At 43.0% G+C, this 26,439-nt stretch overlaps 1 protein-coding gene across 4 annotated transcripts in view; it reads left to right on the forward strand.

Annotated features, from left to right (window-relative positions):
• nktr (natural killer cell triggering receptor) overlaps nucleotides 1–26,439 on the forward strand; it is a 90,256-nt gene that overhangs the window by 17,735 nt on the left and 46,082 nt on the right. For 3 of the 4 annotated variants that reach the window (XM_036934654.1, XM_036934656.1, XM_036934655.1), the window contains exons 4-5: nucleotides 18,344–18,451; nucleotides 18,851–18,895. In XM_036934654.1, coding sequence (XP_036790549.1) covers nucleotides 18,344–18,451; nucleotides 18,851–18,895 — 153 coding nt within the window. Of the gene's footprint in view, nucleotides 1–18,343; nucleotides 18,452–18,850; nucleotides 18,896–19,215; nucleotides 19,242–26,439 lie in introns of those variants that run through there. The other variant, XM_036934657.1, reaches the window with a different exon arrangement.

The following is a 26,439-nucleotide window of genomic DNA, read 5'->3' on the forward strand; positions in this document are numbered from 1 at the left end:
CTTGCACTGTCGCTATGTTCACAGTAGGTACCACGTGAATGCTATAGTCACCGTTCTTCCTCTGTGGTGAACAAGAGATCGAATTCAGATTGTAAGTTCAAGCGTTGCTTATATAGCTCTGGGGATGGTGTCATGGCATATTGATGGTCTGAGTCAAGGATGGCTTTAGAGTTCTTCAAGTTTAGCTTTCCGAGTTTTGCTTAAATGAGAAGAATAAGAAATAATTTCTCCTCTAAAATAAGCCATAAGTGATTCCCATAGGAGAGGTTGAGATTGTCTGATTTGAAAAAAGAAAATGATCAATAGAAGTGGAGATAACATTACAAAAGTCTGCATCAGACAGGAGACGAGAATTGGATCTCCAGAGAGGAGAATGGGTTTGTCCTGATAGGGCTATGTCGTGGGCTAAAGGTCCATGGTCAGAAATTACAGTGGGTAAATATTCAGAGAGTTGACATTTGTAAGTAACTTATGATCAATGAAGAAATTGTCAATATGAGAAAAATAATGGTGTACATGTGAAAAGAAAGAATACTCTCTTGCCTGGGGATTCTGAAATGTTCAGGGATCTGTACACCCATTCTGAACCTAAAATCTGAGGACTTTGACATAGCAGAATGAGACATTGTTCAGGGGTTGGAGTGGTCTGAAGCAGGGCTAATAACACAATTCAGACCCCTGCCAAATATCAAAAGATGGGTGTTCAGAGAAGGGATTTTCCCCAGCAACCCATTGGCAAATTCAACATAAAAAATGGGAGCATATACATTGACCAATACTACAGGTGTTTGCCAAATGGTTCCAGTTGTGATTAAGTGTCTCCCACTGTCTGAAATAACATTAGTAGTAGAGAAATGTATTATTTTATTAACCAAAAGTGCAACCCCTCTGGCTTTGAAGGTCTGAATGGAAAACCTGACTAAACCTGGAGTTTTGTAGCCTTGAGTGATCTTTAATGCGTAAATGGGTCTCTTGTAAAAAAATACCCCATCTGCTTTTAGCTTTTTCAAATGAGAGAAGACCCTAGGCCCCTTGACAGGATTGTTCATTGTGAATTCCAAGATACAAACTTAATAGGATTAGGCCTACCTATATTACTATTATTAGCACTGTTAGCCATCTAAAATATTGAAAAGAAAAAGGTGTGAAAACAGACCAAGCGTTTGCAAAGATAACAGAGAACTGATGAAAAGAAAACAAATAGGACCAAAAAAGGTCTCTCCCAAACCCAAAGTCTCCTTCCTCAGTGAATGGAGACAGCAGGTTTAAGTTTGCACAGCTTCGATGCATATAAACAGAACCTTTCTATTCTAACACAGAGGGGCTCCATAGCACGAGTTGTGAAATACATTTGAAAAGGCTTTCACAAAATGGTGAAGTAAGTCAACAGATAACAAAGACAGAAAACCCCGTAACAGTAAAACGGAGCTGTCCTGTCTTCAATCAGTGTCTGTACATTTTCGAATGATCAATAGGGCGTAATAAAGTGGTCAAAAGTCCTTCAGTAAGTATCAAGATGTAAAATGAAACAAAGCCTGGAATTGTAGCCATGCATTACTACCATCTAGCCAAATAAAAAGCACCTCCCAAACGTGTAGCTTAAATAACAACCACACAAGACAGTATTAGTCATATCAGAGTTCAATAACGTTAGTGTTTCTGCCTGGTAGAAAAGGAATGGCAACAAGGGGGGGAGGCCCTGTCGTATAAGTCAAAACATGCCTTCGACTTAGGCTAGGCTATGCATGCTACCTGGCAAAAGAGTAGGTCATAGATCCAAGATAAGGCTCAGAAGTGACTGTTGAACCAATGCTGGGCGTCCTTGTGGGAGTCGAACCGTAGCTTCCCCCCGGCATGTTCAATGTGGAGACGAGCAGAGTGAGAATTTCACCTCTTTTTTTTCTCATGAAGGTTGTGTTTCGCATCGAGAAATGTAGGTATTTTCTTGGCGACACTCAAGCTAAGGTCAGGAAAGATGAACACCTTGCGTCCGCAGAAGTTGGTCTCTGCTCTCTGGAGGATGCGCTCCTTGTCACAGTGAAAACGGACGATAAACACTCTACGCTTGGAGTTGTGGTCTCCGCCCGCTGGGGAGGGGCCAATGCGGTGGGCTCTATCCAGCTTCGCGGGTGATGGAATGATGGCCAGACCCAGCACCTCCACAAAGAATTCTGACATGAACTTAACCTAGTCCCCCCTTCACGTTTCTCTGGTATACCAACAAAATGGCGAGATTGGGATTCCAGGTCATCGGTCTTGTCAATCAGCTTTTGGTTTTCGGAGCTCAGACGGGTGACTGTTTTCTCAAGGGCTACTGTGCGGTTGCTGTTGTCACACAGGTCATATTCAAAGCCATCAATTCGGCAGGCCTTGTTCATCCGCAGCGGCTCGGACACCATCCAGGACGGTGGAGAAGGGAGCCAGAGCAGCATCGATGGCAGTTTGGAGCTGAGTGGCTAGTAGCTGTAGTTTCCAAGACAAGAACCGTATGGAGGTTCTGAAGATCAGTGGGGCGTGTGACCGCATGAGACTCTAACGGTTGGACTGGAGTCGGCATCATTACCATTCACGTTTGCAACGTTACAGGTCTTCTGCTCCTCAGCTTCTTCTCCATTCACATGCTGAACCCGGAAACATATTTCCCTATTTTAATCATCCATTTTGAATTTGTGATGAAGCTGTCGGGATTTGGCAAGGAATGTACACTAAGTATGTGGACACCTGCTTGCCTCATTCCAAAAACACAGGCATTAATATGGAGTTGGTCCCCCCTTTGCTGCTAAAACAACCTCCACTCTTCTGGAAAGGCTTTCCACTAGATGTTGGAACATTACTGTGGGGACTTGCTTCCATTCAACCACGAGCATTAGTGAGGTCGGCATTGATGTTGGGCGATTAAGTCTGGCTTAGAGCTGGGCGATATGGCCAAAAAAATAATGTCTATTTTTTCAAACTTATGTGCGATTCTACAACTTGATTGGAGTCGACCTGTGGTAAATTCAATTGATTGGACATTATTTAGAAAGGCACACCTGTCTTTAAGGTCCCACAGTTGACCATGCATGTCAGAGCATAAACCAAGCCATTATGTTTGAATGAATCGTCTGTAGAGCTCCGAGACAGGATTGTGTCGAGGCACAGATCTGGTGAAGGGTACCAAAAATATCTGCAGCATTGAAGACCCCCAAGAACACAGTGGCCTCCATAAATCTTAAATGGAAGAAGTTTGGAACCACCAATACTTTTCCAGCTAGAGTCCGGACTTCAACCTGATCGAGCATCTCTGGAGAGACCTGAAAATAGCTGTGCAGCAATATTAATAACACATTATATATGCAGGTGTGTGCCTTTCCAAATCATGTCCAATCAATTGAATTTATTAATTTATCACAGGTGGACTCCAAGTTGTAGAAATATCTCAAGGATGATCAATGGAAACAGGATGCACCTGAGCTCAATTTTGAGTCTCATAGCAAAGGGTCTGAATACCTTTTGAAATGATATATTTGCAAACATTTCTAAAAACCTGTTTTCACTTTTATCATTAAGCTATTGTGTGTGGATTGATGAGGAACATTGTTTTTAATGCATTCTAGAATAATGCCATGCCTTCCTCCTGGCTACTCCAACCTCGGCCAACAGCCCCCCCCCCCCCCCCCCCCCCCCGCAGCTACTCGCCCAAGCCTCTCCAGGTTCTCCTTTACCTAAATCCAGATAGCAGATGTTCTGAAAGAGCTGCAAAACCTGGACCAGTACAAATCAGCTGGGCTTTACAATCTGGACCCTCTATTTCTGAAACTATCTGCCGCCATTGTCGCAACCCCTATTACCAGCCTGTTCAACCTCTCTTTCATATCGTCTGAGATCCCCAAGGATTGGAAAGCTGCCGCAGTCATCCCCCTCTTCAAAGGGGGAGACACCCTGGACCCAAACTGTTACAGACGTATATCCATCCTGCCCTGCCTATCTAAGGTCTTCGAAAGCCAAGTCAACAAACAGGTCACTGACCATCTCGAATCCCACCGTACCTTCTTCGCTGTGCAATCTGGTTTCCGAGCCGGTCCCGGGGGCACCTCAGCCACGCTCAAGGTACTAAACGATATCATAACCGCCATCGATAAAAGACAGTACTGTGCAGCCGTCTTCATCGACCTGGCCAAGGCTTTCGACTCTTGTCAATCACCATATTCTTATCGGCAGACACAGTAGCCTCGGTTTTTCTAATGACTGCCTTGCCTGGTTCACCAACTACTTTGCAGACAGAGTTCAGTGTGTCAAATTGGAGGGCATGTTGTCCGGTCCTCTGGCAGTCTCTATGGGGGTGCCACAGGGTTCAATTCTCGGGCCGACTCTTTTCTCTGTATATATCAATGATGTTGCTTTTGCTGCGGGCGATTATCTGATCCACCTCTACGCAGACGACACCATTCTGTATACTTCCGGCCCTTCCTTGGACACTGCTATCTAACCTCCAAACGAGCTTCAACGCCATACAACACTTCTTCCGTGGCCTCCAACTGCTCTTAAACGCTAGTAAAACCAACCGTTTGCTGCCTGCACTTGCACGCCCGACTAGCATCACCACCCTGGATGGTTCCGACCTAGAATATGTGGACATCTATAAGTACCTAGGTGTCTGGCTAGACTGTAAACTCTCCTTCCAGACTCATATCAAACATCTCCAATCTAAAATCAAATCTAGAGTCGGCTTTGTATTCCGCAACAAAGCCTCCTTCACTCACGCCGCCAAACTTACCCTAGTAAAACTGACTATCCTACCGATCCTCGACTTCGGCGATGTCATCTACAAAATAGCTTCCAATACTCTACTCAGCAAACTGGATGCAGTTTATCACAGTGCCATCCGTTTTGTTACTAAAGCACCTTATACCACCCACCACTGCGACCTGTATGCTCTAGTCGGCTGGCCCTCGCTACATATTCGTTGCCAGACCCACTGGCTACAGGTCATCTACAAGTCCATGCTAGGTAAAGCTCCGCCTTATCTCAGTTCACTGGTCACGATGGCAACACCCACCCGTAGCACGCGCTCTAGCAGGTGTATCTCACTGATCATCCCTAAAGCCAACACCTCATTTGGCCGCCTTTCGTTCCAGTTCTCTGCTGCCTGTGACAGAAACTAATTGCAAAAATCGCTGAAGTTGGAGACTTTTTATCTCCCTCACCAACTTCAAACATCTGCTATCTGAGCAGCTAACTGATTGCTGCAGCTGTACATAGTCTAATCGGTAAATAGCCCACCCAATTTACTTACCTCATCCCCATACTGTTTATATTTATTTACTTTTCTGCTCTTTTGCACACCAATATCTCTACCTGCACATGTTCATCTGATCATTTATCACTCCAGTGTTAATCTGCAAAATTGTAATTATTCGCCTACCTCCTCATGCCTTTTGCACACAATGTATATAGACTTTTTTTTTTTTTTTCTACTGTGTTATTGACTTGTTAATTGTTTACCCCATGTGTAACTCTGTGTTGTCTGTTCACACTGCTATGCTTTATATTGGCCAGGTCGCAGTTGTAAATGATAACTTGTTCTCAACTAGCCTACCTGGTTAAATAAAGGTGAAATAATTTTTTTTTAACAAAATGTGTAAAAAGTCAAGGGTTCTGAATCCTTGCACTGTGTGTTAAATGTAAAATAATATATATTTGTAATGTTTGTTTTTTTACACATACTCCGGAAATGTGTTGTTTTATAGGGTCAGCCATAAAAGTACGGCTCCCCTGGAGCAAATTAGAGTTAAGTGCCTTGCTCAAGGGCACAGACATATTTGTGACTTTTCTGTTAATGGTTCAATGCTCTAACCACTAGGCTACCTCCCGCCCTCAGTATGCGATACATTTTGGACTGTTGGAGTGGTTGTAAGTGTACTATAGGCTGGTTTCTGACTGCCTTCAGATGGTGTTAATGAGCAAGTTAAACCACATAAGAGAGTTTCATAAACCTGATGACTGTTCAGATAATAACAGGTTGCCTGGTGGCTGGAGACAGGATTTTGAAGCACAGTGGGTCTCTGTCTCTCTGGCAAGCTGTGGGAGGTGTTAGGATGGGAAATTAGACCCCCTTCTCCTCTGCTCATAGATAAAGGGAGGGTTGTACTTTTGGACAGTTTCCCGACGCTCACACATTTCTCTCCAGTTCAAGTGGTGTTTACAGGGGTTTCGGTTTCCTTTAAATCCCAATAAGAGACACCGGGACAGGCTTCCAGAGAGACAAAGCATGCTGACAGGGACGTGTGGGAGGAGGTGATAGGGGAGGAAGGGGGCGAGGGTGATGTAGCCGGTCTCGGTTGTCTCCATGTCGGTCTGTCTTTGCCTGTGTATTTGTGTTGTATTTATTATGAATCCCCATTAGTTCCTGCCAAGGCAGCAGCTGCTCTTCCTGGGGTCCAGCAACATTAAGGCAGTTTATACCATTTTTAAAACAATACAATACATTCACAGATCTCACAACACACTGTGCCCCCAGGCCACTACTCCACCACTACCACACATCTACAGTACTAAATCCATGTGTATGTATGGGTCTGCCAATGTTTGTGTTGCTTCACAGTCCCCGCTGTTCCATATGGTGTTTTTTTTTTTTATCTGTTTTTTTTAATCTAATTTTACTGCTTGAACCAGTTACCTGATGTGGAATAGAGATCCATGTAGTAATGGCTCTATGTAGTACTGAGTGCCTCCCATATTCTGTTCTGGACTTGGACTGTGAAGATACCTCTTGTGGAATGTCTTGTGGGGCATGCATGGGTATCTGAGCTGTGTGCCAGTAGTTTAGACGGACAGCTCAGTGCATTCAACATGTCAATACTTCTCACAAATACAAGTAGTGATGAAGTCCATCTCTCCTCCACTTTGAACCAGGATAGATTGACATGCATATTATTAATATTAGCTCTCTGTACATCCAAGGGCCAGCCGTGCTGCCCTGTTCTGAGCCAGCCGTGCTGCCCTGTTCTGAGCCGGCCGTGCTGCCCTGTTCTGAGCCAGCCGTGCTGCCCTGTTCTGAGCCAGCCGTGCTGCCCTGTTTTGAGCCAGCCGTGCTGCCCTGTTTTGAGCCAGCCGTGCTGCCTTGTTCTGAGCCAGCCGTGCTGCCCTGTTCTGAGCCAGCCGTGCTGCCCTGTTCTGAGCCAGCCGTGCTGCCCTGTTCTGAGCCAGCCGTGCTGCCCTGTTCTGAGCCAGCCGTGCTGCCCTGTTCTGAGCCAATTTTAATTTTCCTAAGTCCTTTTTTTGTCACCTGACCACACGACTGAACAGTAGTAGTCCAGGTGCAGCAAAACTAGGGCCTGTAGGACCTGCCTTGTTGATAGTGTTGTTAAGAAGATAGACACTAGGGCCTGTAGGACCTGCCTTGTTGATAGTGTTGTTAAGAAGGCAGAGTAGCGCTTTATTATGGACAGACTTCTCCCCATCCTAGCTACTACTGCATCAATATGTTTTGACCATGAGTTTGCAATCTAGGGTTACTCCAAGCAGTTTAGTCATCTCAACTTGCTCAATTTCCACATTATTTATTACAAGATTTAGTTGAGGTTTAGGGTTTAGTGAGTGTTTTGTTCCAAATACAATGCATTTAGTTTTAGAAATATTTATGACTAACTTATTCCTTGCCACCCACTCTGAAACTAACTGCAGCTCTTTGTTGAGTGTTGCAGTCATGTCAGTCGCTGTAGTAGCTGACGTGGATATTGTTGAGTCATCTGCATACATAGACACAGTCAGTGGCATGTCGTTAGTAAAAATTGAGAAAGCAAGGGGCCTAAACACCTACCCTGGGGAATTCCTGATACTAAGTGGATTATATTAGTGAGGCTGCCGTTAAAGAACACTCTGTGTTCTGTTAGAAAAGTACCTCTTTATCCACATTATAGCAGGGGGGAAAAGCCATAACACACAAGTTTTTCCAGCAGCAGACAAAAACTGCACGGAAGTCTAGCAAGACCGCACCCACAATAATTTTATCATCAATTTCTCTCAGCCAATCATCAGTCATTTGTGTAAGTGCTGTGCTTGTTGAGTGTCCTTCCTTATAAGCATGCTGAAATTCTGTTGTCAATTTGTTTACTGTGAAATATCATCATCTGGTCAAACACAATTTTTTCTAGAAGTTTGGTAACAGGCTGATTGGTCAGCTATTTGAGCCAGTAAAAAGGGGGCTTACTATTCTTGGGTAGCGGAATGACTAGCTTCCCTCCAGGCCTGAGGGCACACGCTCCATAGTCGGATTAAATTGAAGATGTGGCAATATCGTCTGCTATTATCCTCCGTAATTTTCCATCCAGGTTGTCAGACCCCGGTGGCTTGTCACTGTTGATAGACAATACAATTTTCACCTCTTCCACACTGACTTTACGGAATTCAAAAGTACAATTCGTGTCTTTCATAATTTGGTCTGATATACTTGGATGTATAGTGTCAGTGTTTGTTGCTGGCATGTCATCCCTAAGTTTGCTTATCTTGCCATCTGATTCAATGAATGAAGGAGCCGAGTTAGCTTTTTTCCCCAAAATTTCAATTGAGGTGCCCCAAAGCTTTTTATTATAATTCTTTACATAATTTATCTTTGTTTCATAGTGTTTCCTTTTAATTCGTTTAGTCACGTGATTTCTTAATTTGCAGTACGTTTGCTAATCAGTTGAGCTGCCAGACTTAATTGCCATACCTTTTGCCTCATCCTTCGCAACCATACAATTTTTCAATTCCTCATCAATCCAACGGGATTTAACAGTTTTTACATTCATTTTCTTATTGGCTGCATGCTTATTAGTAACTGGAATAAGGAATTTCATAAATGTGTCAAGTGCAGCGTCTGGTTGCTCCTCATTACACACCACAGACCAGCAGCGTCTGGTTGCTCCTCATTACACACCACAGACCAGCAAATATTCTTTACATCATCAACATATGAATCACTACAAAACGTATTGTATGACCTCTGATTCACTATATCAGGCCCAGCCTGTCCTCTGATACACTATATCAGGCCCAGCCTGTCCTCTGATACACTATATCAGGCCCAGCCTTTGGAACTTTGGTTTTCCTAGATATGGCTATTTATATTGTGATCACTACATCCTATGTATTTGGATACTGCTTTGTAGCAAATATCTGCAACATTAGTAAATATTTGACCAATACATGTTGATTTAATTCCTGTGCTGTTTGTAACTACCCTGGTTGGTTGACTGACAACATGTTCCAGGTTGGAGGCACTGGTTACAGCTCAAAGTTTTTCCCTGAGTGGGCAGCTTGATGATTATCAGTCAATATTTAAATCACCCAGAAAATATACTTCTCTGTTGATATCACATACATTATCAAGCATTTCTCACACATTATCCAGATACTGACTGTTAGCACTTGGTGGTCTATAACAGCTTCCCACCAGAATGGGCTTTAGGTGAGGCAGATGAACCTGTAGCCATATTACTTCAACAGTATTTAACATTATCCAGATACTGACTGTCTATAGCAGCTTCCCACCAGAATGGGCTTTAGGTGAGGCAGATGAACCTGCAGCCATATTACTTCAACAGTATTTAACGTTAGATCGTCTCTAAGCTTTACAGGAATGTGGTTCTGAATATAGACAGCAACACCGCCCCCGTTGGCATTTGTATTTTCTGTTATAACCATGTATTGCTACCACTGTATCATCAAGGTATTATCTAAGTGAGTTTCAGAGATAGTCAGAATAGGAATGTCATCTGACTTCATGGACCTTGTTTCTTAGGCTACATATGTTAATATGGGCTATTTTGTTAGCACTTTTCTGGGTTGCTTGATTGTTTTTATTGCTTTACTGGGAAGCATATCAGAGGAAGACTTACTCATGGTATTCAAATTTTATTTGCCACATACACATGGTTAGCAGATGTTAATGGTCACATACACATGGTTAGCAGATGTTAATGCGAGTGTAGCGAAATGCTTGTGCTTCTAGTTCCGACCATGCAGTAATAACCAACGAGTAGTCTAACCTAACAACTACCTTCTACACATAAGTGAAGCTGATAGTGCAGGGTGAGCTGCATAATGTGGTCTTCCTACTATTGCACACCGCCTCTGTGCTAACAGTGTAACTTTGGTTTATAGGCTCATGATTACTGTTTACAATAGCTGTAGGATAAACAGATGTATTCGGTGCAATTAGGGGTACATAAATTAAATTACTTACATTGTATTTGCCATTCCCCCTTCCTAAATATGAGTGATATTTAGGAAGGGGGATCGACACCCCCTCACATCCCAATCCATCTCTCTTCTCTCGAAGACAACTGGTAATTCTTGTAGATTTGAGTGTTCCTTCCATGTGTTATGTGCATTAGAGACTCCAACAAAAAAGTGACCTAGCCAGTGGTCACAGTTCTTCTCCCTACATTCTCTTTTTTTATATATATTTTTTTATATAGCCCTTCGTACATCAGCTGATATCTCAGCCTAAACCCCCAATCATCAAGCAATGCAGGTGTAGAAGCACGGTGGCTAGGAAAAACTCCCTAGAAAGGCCAAAACCTAAGAAGAAACCTAGACAGGAACCAGGCTATGAGGGGTGGCCAGTCCTCTTCTGGCTGTGCCGGGTGGAGATTATAACAGAACATGGCCAAGATGTTCATAAATGACCAGCATGGTCAAATAATGATAATCACAGTAGTTGTCGAGGGTGCAGCAAGTCAGCACCTCAGGAGTAAATGTCACGTCTCAATCCGACCGCTCCCTTTACACACGTGCTGCGTATCCAATCTCCCATTAGGCCTACAGAAATGACTGCCTATAGAAACATCTGACTGACTCGATACACAAACAAAACTGTAGACAAGCTATGCTAGTATGTGGACACCCCTTCAAAATGAGTGGATTCTGCGATTTCAGCCACACCCGTTGCTGACAGGTGTATACAATTGAGCATACAGCAATTCAATCTCCATAGACAAACATTAGCAGTAGAATGGCCTTACTGAAGAGCTCAGTGACTTTCAACGTGGCACCGTCATAGGATGTCACCTTTCCAACAAGTCAGTTTAAATATCTGCCCTGCTAGAGTTGCTCCGGTCAACTTAAAGTGCTGTTATTGTGAAGTGAAAGCGTCTACGAGCAACAACAGCTCAGCTGCGAAGTGGTAGGCCACACAAGCTCGGACCGCTGAGTGATGAAGCGCGTAGTGCGTAAAAACTGACTGCCCTTGATTGCAACAGTCACAACCGAGTTCCAAATTGCCTTTTGAAGCAACGTCAGTACAAGAATGCTGTTTATTGACCACAGCTCAGCATTTAACACCATAGTACCCTCCAAGCTCATCATTAAGCTCGAAGCCCTGGGTCTGAACCCCACCCTGTGCAACTGGGCCCTGGACATCCTGACGGGCGTTCCCAGGTGGTGAAGGCAGGAAACATCAGCTCCACTCCGCTAATCCTCAACACTGGGGCCCCACAAGGGTGCGTGCTCAGCCCCCTCGGGTACTTCCTGTTCACCCATGACTGCGTGGCCAAGCGCGCCTCCAGCTCAATCATCAAGTTTGCAGAAGACACAACAGTAGTAGGCTTGATTACCAATGATGACGAAACAGCCTACAGGGAGGAGGTGAGGGCTCTGGTAGTGTGGCGCCTGGAAAACAACCTCACTCAACATTAACAAAACAAAGGACATAATCGTTGACTTCAGGAAGCAGCAGAGGGTGCACCCCCCTATCTACATTGACTGGACCGCAGTGGAGAAGGTGGAAAGCTTCAAGTTGCTTGGTGTACACATCACTGACAAACTGGAATTGACCACCCTCACACAGTGTGGTGAACAAGAGGCGCAACAGCGCTGAAGAAATTTGGCTTGTCTCCTAAGACCCTCACAAACTTTTACAGATGTACCATTGAGCGCATCCTATTGGGCTATATCACCACTTGGTACGGCAATTTCACCGTCCGCCACCACAAGGCACTCCAGAGGGTGGTGCGGTCTGCCCAAAGCATTACCAGGGGCAAACTGCCCGCCCTCCAGGACACCTACAGCACCCAATGTCACAGGAAGGCCAAGGAGATCATCAAGGACATCAACCACTCGAGCTACGGCCTGTTCCCCCCGCTATCATCCAGAAGGCGAGGTCAGTACAGGTGCATCAAAGCTGGGACCGAGAGACTGAAACCCAGCTTCTATCTCAAGGCCATCAGACTGTTAAACAGCCATCACTAGCACATTTAGAGGCTGCTGCCTATAGGCATAGACTAGAAATCACTGGCCACTTTCAGGAATGGAACACTAGTCACTTTAATTTTTATTTTTATTTTATTTCACCTTTATTTAACCAGGTAGGCTAGTTGAGAACAAGTTCTCATTTGCAACTGCGACCTGGCCAAGATAAGGCATAGCAGTGTGAACAGACAACACAGAGTTACACATGGAGTAAACAATTAACAAGTCAATAACACAGTAGAAAAAAGGGGAGTCTATATATACATTGTGTGCAAAAGGCATGAGAAGGTAGGCAAATAATTACAATTATGCAGATTAACACTGGAGTGATAAATGATCAGATGGTTACGTACAGGTAGAGATTGGTGTGCAAAAGAGCAGAAAAATAAAAATAAATAAATAAAAACAGTATGGGGATGAGGTAGGTGAAAATGGGTGGGCTATTTACCAATAGACTATGTACAGCTGCAGCGATCGGTTAGCTGCTCAGATAGCAGATGTTTGAAGTTGGTGAGGGAGATAAAAGTCTCCAACTTCAGCGATTTTTGCAATTCGTTCCAATCACAGGCAGCAGAGAACTGGAACGAAAGGCGGCCAAATGAGGTGTTGGCTTTAGGGATGATCAGTGAGATACACCTGCTGGAGCGCGTGCTACGGATGGGTGTTGCCATCGTAACCAGTGAACTGAGATAAGGCGGAGCTTTACCTAGCATGGACTTGTAGATGACCTGGAGCCAGTGGGTCTGGCGACGAATATGTAGCGAGGGCCAGCCGACTAGAGCATACAAGTCGCAGTGGTGGGTGGTATAAGGTGCTTTAGTGACAAAACGGATGGCACTGTGATAAACTGCATCCAGTTTGCTGAGTAGAGTGTTGGAAGCAATTTTGTAGATGACATCGCCGAAGTCGAGGATCGGTAGGATAGTCAGTTTTACTAGGGTAAGTTTGGCGGCGTGAGTGAAGGAGGCTTTGTTGCGGAATAGAAAGCCGACTCTTGATTTGATTTTCGATTGGAGATGTTTGATATGGGTCTGGAAGGAGAGTTTAGAGTCTAGCCAGACACCTAGGTACTTATAGATGTCCACATATTCAAGGTCGGAACCATCCAGGGTGGTGATGCTGGTCAGGCGTGCGGGTGCAGGCAGCGAACGGTTGAAAAGCATGCATTTGGTTTTACTAGCGTTTAAGAGCAGTTGGAGGCCACGGAAGGAGTGCTGTATGGCATTGAAGCTCGTTTGGAGGTTAGATAGCACAGAGTCCAAGGACGGGCCGGAAGTATATAGAATGGTGTCGTCTGCGTAGAGGTGGATCAGGGAATCGCCCGCAGCATGAGAAACATCATTGATATATACAGAGAAAAGAGTCGGCCCGAGAATTGAACCCTGTGGCACCCCCATAGAGACTGCCAGAGGACCGGACAGCATGCCCTCCGATTTGACACACTGAACTCTGTCTGCAAAGTAATTGGTGAACCAGGCAAGGCAGTCATCCGAAAAACCGAGGCTACTGAGTCTGCCGATAAGAATACGGTGATTGACAGAGTCGAAAGCCTTGGCAAGGTCTATGAAGACGGCTGCACAGTACTGTCTTTTATCGATGGCGGTTATGATATCGTTTAGTACCTTGAGCGTGGCTGAGGTACACCCGTGACCGGCTCGGAAACCAGATTGCACAGCGGAGAAGGTACGGTGGGATTCAAGATGGTCAGTGATCTGTTTGTTGACTTGGCTTTCGAAGACCTTAGATAGGCAGGGCAGGATGGATATTGGTCTGTAACAGTTTGGGTCCAGGGTGTCGCCCCCTTTGAAGAGGGGGATGACTGCGGCAGCTTTCCAATCCTTGGGGATCTCAGACGATATGAAAGAGAGGTTGAACAGGCTGGTAATAGGGGTTGCGACAATGGCGGCGGATAGTTTCAGGAATAAGCAATAGAGGGTCCAGATTGTCAAGCCCAGCTGATTTGTACGGGTCCAGGTTTTGCAGCTCTTTCAGAACATCTGCTATCTGGATTTGGGTAAAGGAGAACCTGGAGAGGCTTGGGCGAGTAGCTGCGGGGGGGGGGGGGAGCTGTTGGACGAGGTTGGAGTAGCCAGGCGGAAGGCATGGCCAGCCGTTGAGAAATGCTTGTTGAAGTTTTCGATAATCATGGATTTATCGGTGGTGACCGTGTTACCTAGCCTCAGTGCAGTGGGCAGCTGGGAGGAGGTGCTCTTGTTCTCCATGGACTTCACAGTGTCCCAGAACTTTTTGGAGTTGGAGCTACAAGATGCAAACTTCTGCCTGAAGAAGTTGGCTTTAGCTTTCCTGACTGACTGTGTGTATTTGTTCCTGACTTCCCTGAACAGTTGCATATCGCGGGGACTGTTCGATGTTAGTGCAGTCCGCCACAGGATGTTTTTGTGCTGGTCGAGGGCAGTCAGGTCTGGAGTGAACCAGGGGCTATATCTGTTCTTAGTTCTGCATTTTTTGAACGGAGCATGCTTATCTAAAATGGTGAGGAAGTTACTTTTAAAGAAAGACCAGGCATCCTCAACTGACGGGATGAGGTCAATGTCCTTCCAGGATACCCGGGCCAGGTCGATTAGAAAGGCCTGCTCACAGAAGTGTTTTAGGGAGCGTTTGACAGTGATGAGGGGTGGTCGTTTGACTGCGGCTCCATAGCGGATACAGGCAATGAGGCAGTGATCGCTGAGATCCTGGTTGAAGACAGCGGAGGTGTATTTGGAGGGCCAGTTGGTCAGGATGACGTCAATGAGGGTGCCCTTGTTTACAGAGTTAGGGTTGTGCCTGGTGGGTTCCTTGATGATTTGAGTGAGATTGAGGGCATCTAGCTTAGATTGTAGGACTGCCGGGGTGTTAAGCATATCCCAGTTTAGGTCACCTAACAGAACAAACTCTGAAGCTAGATGGGGGGCGATCAATTCACAAATGGTGTCCAGGGCACAGCTGGGAGCTGAGGGGGGTCGGTAGCAGGCGGCAACAGTGAGAGACTTATTTCTGGAGAGAGTAATTTTCAAAATTAGTAGTTCGAACTGTTTGGGTATGGACCTGGAAAGTATGACATTACTTTGCAGGCTATCTCTGCAGTAGACTGCAACTCCTCCTCCTTTGGCAGTTCTATCTTGACGGAAGATGTTATAGTTGGGTATGGAAATCTCAGAATTTTTGGTGGCCTTCCTGAGCCAGGATTCAGACACGGCAAGGACATCAGGGTTAGCAGAGTGTGCTAGAGCAGTGAGTAAGACAAACTTAGGGAGGAGGCTTCTGATGTTGACATGCATGAAACCAAGGCTTTTTCGATCACAGAAGTCAACAAATGAGGGTGCCTGGGGACATGCAGGGCCTGGGTTTACCTCCACATCACCCGCGGAACAGAGAAGGAGTAGTATGAGGGTGCGGCTGAAGGCTATCAAAACTGGTCGCCTAGGGCGTTGGGGACAGAGAATAAGAGGAGCAGGTTTCTGGGCATGGTAGAATATATTCAGGGCATAATGCGCAAACAGGGGTATGGTGGGGTGCGGGTACAGCGGAGGTAAGCCCAGGCACTGGGTGATGATGAGAGAGGTTGTATCTCTGGACATGCTGGTTGTAATGGGTGAGGTCACCGCATGTGTGGGGGGTGGGACAAAGGAGGTAACAGGGGTATAAAGAGTGGAACTAGGGGCTCCATTGTAAACTAAAACAATAATAACTAATGTTACATATCTTGCATTACTCATCTCATATGTAGATACTGTCATCTATATTCTTCGTCACTTAAAGATGTTTACATATCTTGCATTACTCATCTCATATGTAGATACTGTCATCTATATTCTTCGTCACTTAAAGATATTTTCATATATTGCATTACTCATCTCGTGTATATACTGTATTCTTTACTATTCTACGGTATTTTAGTCCGTTCTGCTCTGACATCGCTCGTCCATATGTATATTGTCTTCATTCCTACTTAGATTTGTGTGTGTTGGGTATATATTGTGTAATTTGTTAGATATCACTGGTTAGATATTACTGCACTGTTGGAGCTAGAAACACAAACATTTCACTACACCTGCAATAACATCTGCTAATCACGTGTATGTGACCAATACAATTTGATTTGGTAGTGTGAGAAACAAGTTTTGGTTTATTTCGTAAGTGTGAAATCTGCAAAGCCACGTTTACGTAAAATGATCTGCATTAACACAATTTAATGTCACCAAATGACTGGGATTAAAGGTAAATTGCCTGTTTTACAAACGGTGGCTACCACATGGGCATTCATAAGATGCATTGTGGCCCGACACTAGGCTACTATTCTACTTTGCAGGGATTTTTTATTTTTTTCTCAGCTAGGGCTGCATATCGGCCAGGAGCAGGCCTGATCAGCGTTGATTAGTCTATAAATTAAGAAAAGATGTCATATCAAATTATACCCTGCCAGGTTGGAGAGGATTGGCACATTGTCCATTTGACACAATGTTTGCTCATTATATAACTCAGAGCCAGAACAACTTTGTCGACTGCAGCATTTCGCTACACCCGCTATAACATTTGCTAATCACATGTATTGGTTAGAATTGTGGAGAAATTACAATGTTGTTGACCAGGCTTCAGTTTTCTCCCATCACAGCCATTAAACTCCTTTAACGGTTTTAAAGTCACCATTGACCTTATTGTGAAATCCCTGAGCGGCAACTGAGGTAGGAAGGACGCCTGTATCTTTGTAGTGACTGGGTGTATTGATACTTCGGGTGGTGTGTAATTAATAACTTCACCATACTGAAAGATGGATTCAATGTCTTTTTCTTTTTTTTACCATTCTACCAGGGCCCTTCTTTGCGAGGCATTGGAAAACCTTGGTCTTTGTTGTTGAATCTGTGTTTGAAATTCACTGCTCGACTGAGGGACCGTACAGATAATTGTGTGTGGGGTAAAGAGATATGTGTTAGTCCATTCAAAAATCATGTTAAATACTGTTATTGCACACAGTGAGTCCATGCAAATTATTATGTGACTTGTTAAGCAAATGTTTACTCCTGAACTTATTTAGGCTTGCCATAGCAAAGGGGTTGAATACTTATTGACTGAAGACATTTCACATTTTCATTTTTTATTAACATGTGAAGATAGTGTGAGAGCTAAGTATTGCGTTCCTCTGCTCAGAAGTTGCTGACTCCTGCCAGAGCTTACAAAACCTGGATAGGTATTTTACGTATCAGCTAACCGCATCATGGTTGTGTTCCCCTACTCAGACATGGCATGCATCAACCAATGGTTGCATGCATTGTCATCGACTGTGCAATCGGGCACCAGACTGCTATAGCATATGTTGTGGTTAGCTGATACCTATCCAGATGTAAGATCCAGTTGGCAACGTCTGAGCAGAGGAACATGACCAACGTGTTATAGCTGTCTGGTGCCCAACTGCACAGTCTGACATGGCACTCTACCGTTGCTTGATGTTTGCAACGTCTAAAATATATTTTAGATTCTTCAAAGTAGAAAAACTTAAACATCATTTAAATGTTTTTAGTTGATTTTGCCCAAAATGGAGAGAGAAAAAACTAACACAATGTAATTCATGATGGTTTTTATTTTAGTTCGTTCTGGGGTCTACGATAATAGTTGGGGTTTTTAAGATAATAAGGGGAGGGATTTAAAATAATACTTTTAGTAACAGGTTTGTTTTATTTCAGTTTACAGAAAAAGTAATTGTTTTTGTTTTAGTTTAAAATAATAACCTTCATCCACACACACACACACACACACACACACGCTACACACACATGCTACACACACACACACATCTCAACTGCTGCTACCAGACTCTTATTATGATTGCTAAATACTGCACAATTTAAACTTGCCCCCCAATCCTCCTTTCCCCAAAAGGACATGAGACGTGTTGGAAGTATAAAATATTGGAGTATAAATTGACTTCCTGTATTATGCTTAAACATTTATTCTATTCTACTGAGCCATTTACTTTATGTTCCTATAAATATATTTTATTTTGTCTTATTGTGGAGAAGGAACCAGCAGTAAGCATTTGGTTGGATGTTGTATACCATGTGTATCCTGTACATACGACTATTACAACTTCAAGCACATTCATTTAGTTAATTCTGTAACTGTGTTTTTACAGGTGAGAGAGGAACTGGGAAAAGCACAGGGAAAAAGCTGTGTTTTAAAGGCTCCACATTTCACAGAGTTGTAAAGAACTTCATGATACAGGGAGGAGACTTCACAGAGGGTAAACCTGCACAATATATTACATCTTCATAGGGTAAACCTACACAATATATTACATCCTCATAGGGTAAACCTACACAATATATTACATCCTCATAGGGTAAACGTACACAATATATTACATCTTCATAGGGTAAACCTACACAATATATTACATCTTCATAGGGTAAACCTACACAATATATTACATCCTCATAGGGTAAACGTGCACAATATATTACATCTTCATAGGGTAAACGTACACAATATATTGTGTAATATACATACAGGACATTTCTAAGTGACCCCAAACTTTTGAACGGTAGTTTATAAATGTCTATCTATCTGATGCCCTAGTGATTTCCATACATTCTTACTGTTCTGTGCCATGTTGGAAACTGACTGTTTAATCTTCTTGCAGGCAATGGAAGAGGAGGGGAATCCATATATGGAGGCTACTTTGAAGGTAAGGAGTAGGATCTATTAATCGGATATAATACCGTAATCTCCCTTTGAATTCATATCTAAAACATAATATGCTGCTGTGCACCTCTATCTTAGAGACTACGACTGCATGCCTGTAGTTGCATGGACAGACAGATAGGTAACTGGTGGTGAGCTGCCAGTTTTAAGTTGTGCTGTTAACTCTTTGTTGTATTGCCTTCCATCTAGTCAACGTATCTAGTAGTGAGCTTTGTGATTCAGCATGGAGACGCTAATCTATTTTCTTTATTTCAAGCTCCAATCTTCTTGCCTAAAATGTTCAACATATTCTTTTATTTATAGAGTGTGGTCTTTTGCAAAATGAGAAGGTAAGAGACTGTCCTCAGCTCAGTAACACAATGTCAACCTGTACCACTCCACCTCCCCCAGCTCAATACAAGATGTCTGCCTAGGTCAGTCAGCCAGCCAGCCTGTCAGTCAGTCAGCCAGCCTGTCAGTCAGCCAGCCTGTCAGTCAGCCAGCCTGTCAGTCAGCCAGGTAGCCCAGTGGTTCCCAAACCCACAACGAGGTTCCAGGTGTGTTGCGGGATTTGATATATACTGTATATATAGATAGTACCAGTCAAAAGTTTGGACACACCTACTCATTCCAGGGTTTTTCTTAATTGTACTATTTTCTACAATGTAGAATAATAGTGAAGACATTAAAACTATGAAGTAACACATAGAATCATGTAGTAACCAGAAAGTGTTAAACAAATCAAAATCTATTTTATATTTGAGATTCTTGAAAGTAGCCACCCTTTGCCTTGATGACAACTTTGCACACACTTGGCATTCTCGCAACCAGCTTCTTGAGATAGTCACCTGGAATGCATTTCAATTAACAGATATGCCTTGTTAAAAGTTAATTTGTGGAATTTCTTTCCTCAAAGCTTTTCAGCAAATCAGTGGTGTTGTGACAAGGTAGGGGCGGTATACAGAAGATAGCCGTATTTGGTAAAATACCATGTCCATATTATGGCAAGAACAGCTCAAATAACCAAAGAGAAACGACAGTCCATCATTACTTTATCCTTTTTGGGATAGGGGGCAGCATTTTCACTTTTGGATGAATAGCGTGCCCAGAGTGAACTGCTTCCTACTCTGTCCCAGATGCTAATATATGCATATTATTATTATTATTGGATATAAAACACTCTGAAGTTTCTAAAACTGTTTGAATGATGTCTGTGAGTATAACAGAACTCATATGGCAGGTGAAAACCTGAGAAAAATCCAACCAGGAAGTGGGAAATCTGAGGTTTGTAGTTTTTCAAAGCTTGGCCTACCGAATACACTGTGTGGATGGGGTCAAGTTGCACTTCCTATGGCTTCCACTAGATGTCAACCGTCTTTAGAAACTTGTTCCAGACTTCTGCTATAAAGGAGGGGGGAATGGGAGCTGAATGAGTCATGGGTCAGGCAGAGTGTCTCAGGCTTGTGACGCGCACGCCGACAGAGTTGGCTCTCATTCCAGTGCTTTTCTTCAGACAATGAAATTCTCCAGGTTGGAACCTTATTGATGATTTATGTTAAAAACAGCCTAAAGATTGATTCCATACATCGCTTGACATGTTTCTACGACCTGTAACGGAACTTTTCAAGTTTTTGTCTGGACGAAGTGCTCGCTCCTCATGAAGATGGATTACTGGGCTGAACACGCTAACAACAAGTGGCTATTTGGACATAAATTATGGACTTTATGGAACAAATCAGTCATTTATTATCAAACTGGGATTCCTGGGAGTGCCTTCTGATGAAGATCATCAAAGGTAAGTGAATATTTATAATGTTATTTCTAACTTCTGTTGACTCCAACATGGTGGATATTTCTTTGGCTGGATTGGGCTCCGTTCTCAGATTATGCTTTTTCCGTAAAGTTTTTTTAAAAATCTGACACCGCGGTTGCATTAAGGAGAAGTCTATCTTTAATTCTGTGAATAACACTTGTATCTTTTATCAATGTTTATTATGAGTATTTCTGAAAACTCACCGGATGTTTTGGAAACAAAACATTACTGCACGTAATGCGCCAATGTAAACTGAGATTTTTTGATAAAAATATGCATATTATTGAACAAAACATACATGTATTGTGTAACATGATGTCCTATGAGTGTCATCTGATAAAGATCAACAAAGGTTAGTAATTAATTTAATCTATATTTCTGCTTTTTGTGACTCCTATCTTTGGCTGAAAAATGGCTGTGTTTTTTTGACTTGCCTATGACTTGTGACTAGGCTCTGACCTAACATAATCATATGTTGTGCTTTCGCTGTAAAGCCTTTTTGAAATCGGACACGATGGGTAGATTAACAAGAAGTTTAACAAGTCCAATACAGCAAATGAAAGATAATGTGTGAAAGTTACATATTTCAAAAAAAATATTTTTGAATTTCGCGCGCTGCCTTTTGAGTGGAATGTTGTCGAGGGGTTCCGCTAGCGGAACGCCTGCCCTAGAAAGATTTGAAGACATGAAGGTCAGTCACTCTGGAAAATTGTTCAGTCGCAAAAATCAAGTTCTATGATGAAACAGGCTCTCATGAGGATCGCCACAGGAAAGGAATACCCAGAGTAACCTCTGCTGCAGAGGATAAGTTCATTAGAGTTAACGGTCTCTCATGAGGATCGCCACAGGAAAGGAAGACCCAGAGTAACCTCTGCTGCAGAGGATAAGTTCATTAGAGTTAACGGTCTCTCATGAGGATCGCCACAGGAAAGGAAGACCCAGAGTAACCTCTGCTGCAGAGATGAAAGATGGCGCCGAGACCATAGCTGATGTTTTACATTCTCCCAACCAAATGTGCAATTTTATTTTGCTGCTTCCGTCTCTTATGACCGAATAGAACTTCTGGACATCAGAACAGCGATTACTCACCACGGACTGGAAGAAACTTTTTATTTTACCAAGTCCGATGAGAAGGATATCCTGCTCTAACAGGAACAGGCACAGATCCACGCCTTTTTGGGTGAAGAAAACACGCTGGGAAAAGGGACGCAGATCAGGGATCCTTCTGAGAATCCGGAGGCGAGCGAATATACTCCAAATGCCTTCCATTCTTCTTGCTAATGTGCAATCGTTAGGGAAATAAATGACCTAATATTACGGTTATCCTACCAACGGGACATTAAAAACTGCAACATCTTATGTTTCTTCGTTCAGCCACTTGTCGGTGAAACGGACAATATAGAGCTGGCGGGATTTTCCATGCACCGGCAGAACAGAGACGCTACCTCTGGTAAGATGATGGGTGGGGGTGTGTATATTTTTGTCAATAACAGCTCGTGCGCGATGTCTAATATTAATATTAAAGAAGTCTCAAGGTATTTCTTGCCTGAGGTATAGTACCTTAGTGTGGTCTACAGCTTATCATATCTACCAAGAGAGTTCTCATCTGTATTATTTGTAGCCATCTATTTACCACCAGAAAGTGAAGCTGGCACTAAGACTGCTCTCAACCAACTCTATAAGGCCATAAGCAAAGAAGAAAATGCTCACCCAGAAGCGGTGCTCCTAGTGGCCGGGGACTTCAATGCAGGCCAACTTAAATTAGTTTTACCAAATTTTTGTTAAAAAATATCCTAGACCACCTTTACTTCACACACAGAGATGCATACAAAGCTCTCCCCTGCCCTCCATTTGGCAAATCTGACCATAATTATATCCACCTGATTCCTGCTTACAAGCAAAAACTAAAGCAGGAAGTACCAGTGACTCGCTCAATACGGAAGAGGTCCGATGACGCGGATGCTACACTACAGGACTGTTTTGCTAGCACAGACTGGAACATGTTTCGTGATTCATCCAATGACATTGAGGAATACACCACCTCAGTCATCGGCTTCATAAATAAGTGCATTTGGGGTGTGACTGTTTGAGGTTGTGGACAGGTGTCTTTAATACTGATAACAAGTTCAAACAGGCCATTAATACAGGTAACGAGTGGAGGACAGAGGAGCCTCTTAACGAAGAAGTTACAGGTCTGTGAGAGCCAGAAATCTTGCTTGTTTGTAGTTGACCAAATACTTATTTTCCACCATAATTTGCTAATAAATTCATTAAAAATCCTACAATGTGATTTTCTGCATTTTTTTTCTCATTTTGTCTGTGATGGACATTAGACCAGTGGAAATCTGTCCTTTTGGTCTGATGAGTCCAAATTTTTGAATTTTGCTTCCAACCGCCATGTCTTTGTGAGACGCAGAGTAAGTGAACGGATGATCCCTGCATGTGTGGTTCCCACCGTGAAGCATGGTGGTGTAATGGTGCTTTGCTGGTGACACTGTCTGATTTATTTAGAATTCAAGGCACACTTAACCAGCATGGCTACCAAAGCATTCTGCAGCGATACGCCATCCCATCTGGTTTGGGCTTAGTCCCACTATCATTTGTTTTTCAACAGGACAATGACCCAACACCTCCAGACTGTGTAAGGGCTATTTGACCAAGAAGGAGTTTTGGGATTTTGATAATGTTTCTTGCCGTCAGAGTTAGCTGCCTGTACGCTAGCTAAGCGTTAACTAACACTATGTTTATAGCTAGCTATAGCTCCCTCGTATGGAGAGCTGCCAACAGTGCACGCCACTGATTCCCAAGAAATGTCACCCTTAACACAGGGGTTTATTGATAAACATTTCATCCAAATAAAATCAAAGTTTATTCGTCATGTGCACAGCAGGTGTAAAAGGTACAGAGAAAAGCTTCATTTTATCAAACGTGGAGATATATATATATATATATATATATATATATATATATATACACACACGTCAAAAGTTCACACACCTCATTCAAGGGTTTTTCTTTATTTTTACATTAGAATAATAGAAGCTATGATAACATATGGAATCTTGTAGTAACCAAAAAACTGTTACATTTTTATATTTGAGATTCTTCAAAGTAGCCAACCTTTGACTTGATGACAGCTTTGCACACACCTGGCATTCTCTCAACCAGCATCATGAGGAATGCTTTTCCAACAGTTTCTTGAAGGAGTTCCCACATATGCTGGGCACTTGTTGGCTGCTTTTCCTTCACTCTGCTGTCTAACTCATCCCAAACCATCTCAATTGGGTTGAGGATGGGTGATTGTGGAGGCCAGGTCATCTGATGCAGCACTCCATCACTCTCCTTCTTGGTCAAATAGCCCCTACATAGCCTGGAGGTGTGATGGGTCATTGTCCTGTTGAAAACAAATGATAGTCCCACTAAGCCCAAACCAGATGGGATGGCGTATTGCTGCAGAATGCTTTGGTAGCCATGCTGGTTAAGTGTGCCTTGAATTCAAAATAAATCACAGATCGTGTCACCAGCAAAGCACCCCCACACCATAACACCACCTCCTCCATGCTTCACGGTGGCAACCACACATGCAGAGATCATCCATTCACCTACTCTGTGTCTCACAAAGACAGCGGTTGGAACCAAACATCTCCAATGTGGACTCATCAGACCAAAGGACAAATTTCCACCGGTCTAATGTCCATTGCTCGTGTTTCTTGGCCCAAGGAAGTCTCTTCTTATTGGTGTCCTTTATTAGTGGTTTCTTTGCAGCAATTCAACCATGAAGGCCTGATTTCAGTCTCCTCTGAACAGTTGATGTTGAGATGTGTATGTTACTTGAACTCTAGTATTTATTTGGTCTGCAATTTCTGAGGCTGGTAACTAATGAACTTTTCCTATGCAGCAGAGGTAACTCTGGGTCTTCCATTCCTGTGGCAGTCCTCATGAGAGCCAGTTTCATCATAGTGCTTGATGGTCTTTGCGACTGCACTTGAAGAAACTTTCAAAGTTCTTTAAATTTTCCAGATTGACTGACCTTCATGTCTTAAAGTAATGAATGACTGTCATTACTCTTTGCTTATTTGAGCTGTTCTTGCCATAATATGGACTTTGTCTTTTACCAAATAGGGCTATCGTCTGTATACCCCCCTACCTTGTCACAACACAACTGATTGGCTCAAACACATTCAATTCCACAAATGAGCTTTTAAGAAGGCACACCTGTTAATTGAAATGCGTTCTAGGTGAATACTACCCCGCCCGGTTCCCCTCTCTACACTGGGATTCTCTGCCTCTAACCCTATTACAGTGGCTGAGTCACTAGCTTACTGGTGCTCTTTCATGCCGTCCCTGGGAGGGGTGCGTCACCTGAGTGGGTTGAGTCACTGACGTGATCTTCCTGTCCGGGTTAGCGCCCCCCCTTGGGTAATGCCATGGGGGAGATCTTTGTGGGCTATACTTGGCCTTGTCTCAGGATGGTAAGTTGGTGGTTGAAGATATCCATCTAGTGGTGTGGGGCTGTGCTTTGGCAGTGGGTGGGGTTATATCCTGCCTGTTTGGCCCTGTCCGGGGGTATCATCGGATGGGGCTACAGTGTCTCCCGACCCCTCCTGTCTCAGCCTCCAGTATTTATGCTGCAGTAGTTTGTGTCGGGGGGCAAGGGTCAGTTTGTTATATCTGGAGTACTTCTCCTGTCTTATCCGTGGTCCTGTGTGAATTTAAGTATGCTATCTCTAATTATCTATTTCTTTCTCTCTTTACTCCTGAGGTGCTGACCTGTTGCACCCTCGACAACCACTGTGATTATTATTATTATTTGACCCTGCTGGTCATCTATGAACACTTGAACATCTTGGCCATGTTCTGTTATAATCTCCACCCGGCACAGCCAGAAGAGGACTGGCCACCCCACATAGCCTGGTTCCTTTCTAGGTTTCTTTCTAGGTTCTGGCCTTTCTAGGGAGTTTTTCCTAGCCACCGTGCTTCTACACCTGCATTGCTTGCTGTTTGGGGTTTTAGGCTGGGTTTCTGTATAGCACTTTGTGATATCAGTGTACGAAGGGCTTTATAAATTTGATTGATTTGATGAAGCTGGTTGAGAGAATGCCAAGAGTGCAAAGCTGTCATCAAGGCAAAGGGTGGCTATTTGAAGAATCTCAAATATATAATATATTTTGACTTGTTTAAAACTTTTTTGGTTACTACATGATTCCATATGTGTTATTTCATAGTTTTGATGTCTTCACTATTATTCTACACTGTAGAAAATAGAGAAAAACCCTGGAATTGAGTCGGTGTTCTAAAACTCTTGATCGGGGAGTGTATATTAATACTAAATCAATAATTACTATAGACCTATCAATGATAATGTATATTAATACTAAATCAATAATTACTATAGACCTATCAATGATAATGTATATTAATACTAAATCAATAATTACTATAGACCTATCAATGATAATGTATTTATACTAAATCAATAATTATTATAGACCTATCAATGATAACGTATATCTATGCTAGATAAATAATTACTATAGGCCTATCAATGATAATGTACATCTATGCTAGATAAATAATTACTATAGGCCTATCAATGATAATGTATATCGACACTAAATCTATAATTTCTGTAGGTCTATCAATGTTAATGTATATTGATACTATACTGAACAAAAATATAAACGCAACATGTAAGATTTACAGTTCATATGAGGAAATCAGTCAATTTAAATAAA

The sequence above is a fragment of the Oncorhynchus mykiss genome, chromosome 11, assembly GCF_013265735.2.
Source record: "Oncorhynchus mykiss isolate Arlee chromosome 11, USDA_OmykA_1.1, whole genome shotgun sequence".
Lineage (NCBI taxonomy): Eukaryota > Metazoa > Chordata > Actinopteri > Salmoniformes > Salmonidae > Oncorhynchus > Oncorhynchus mykiss.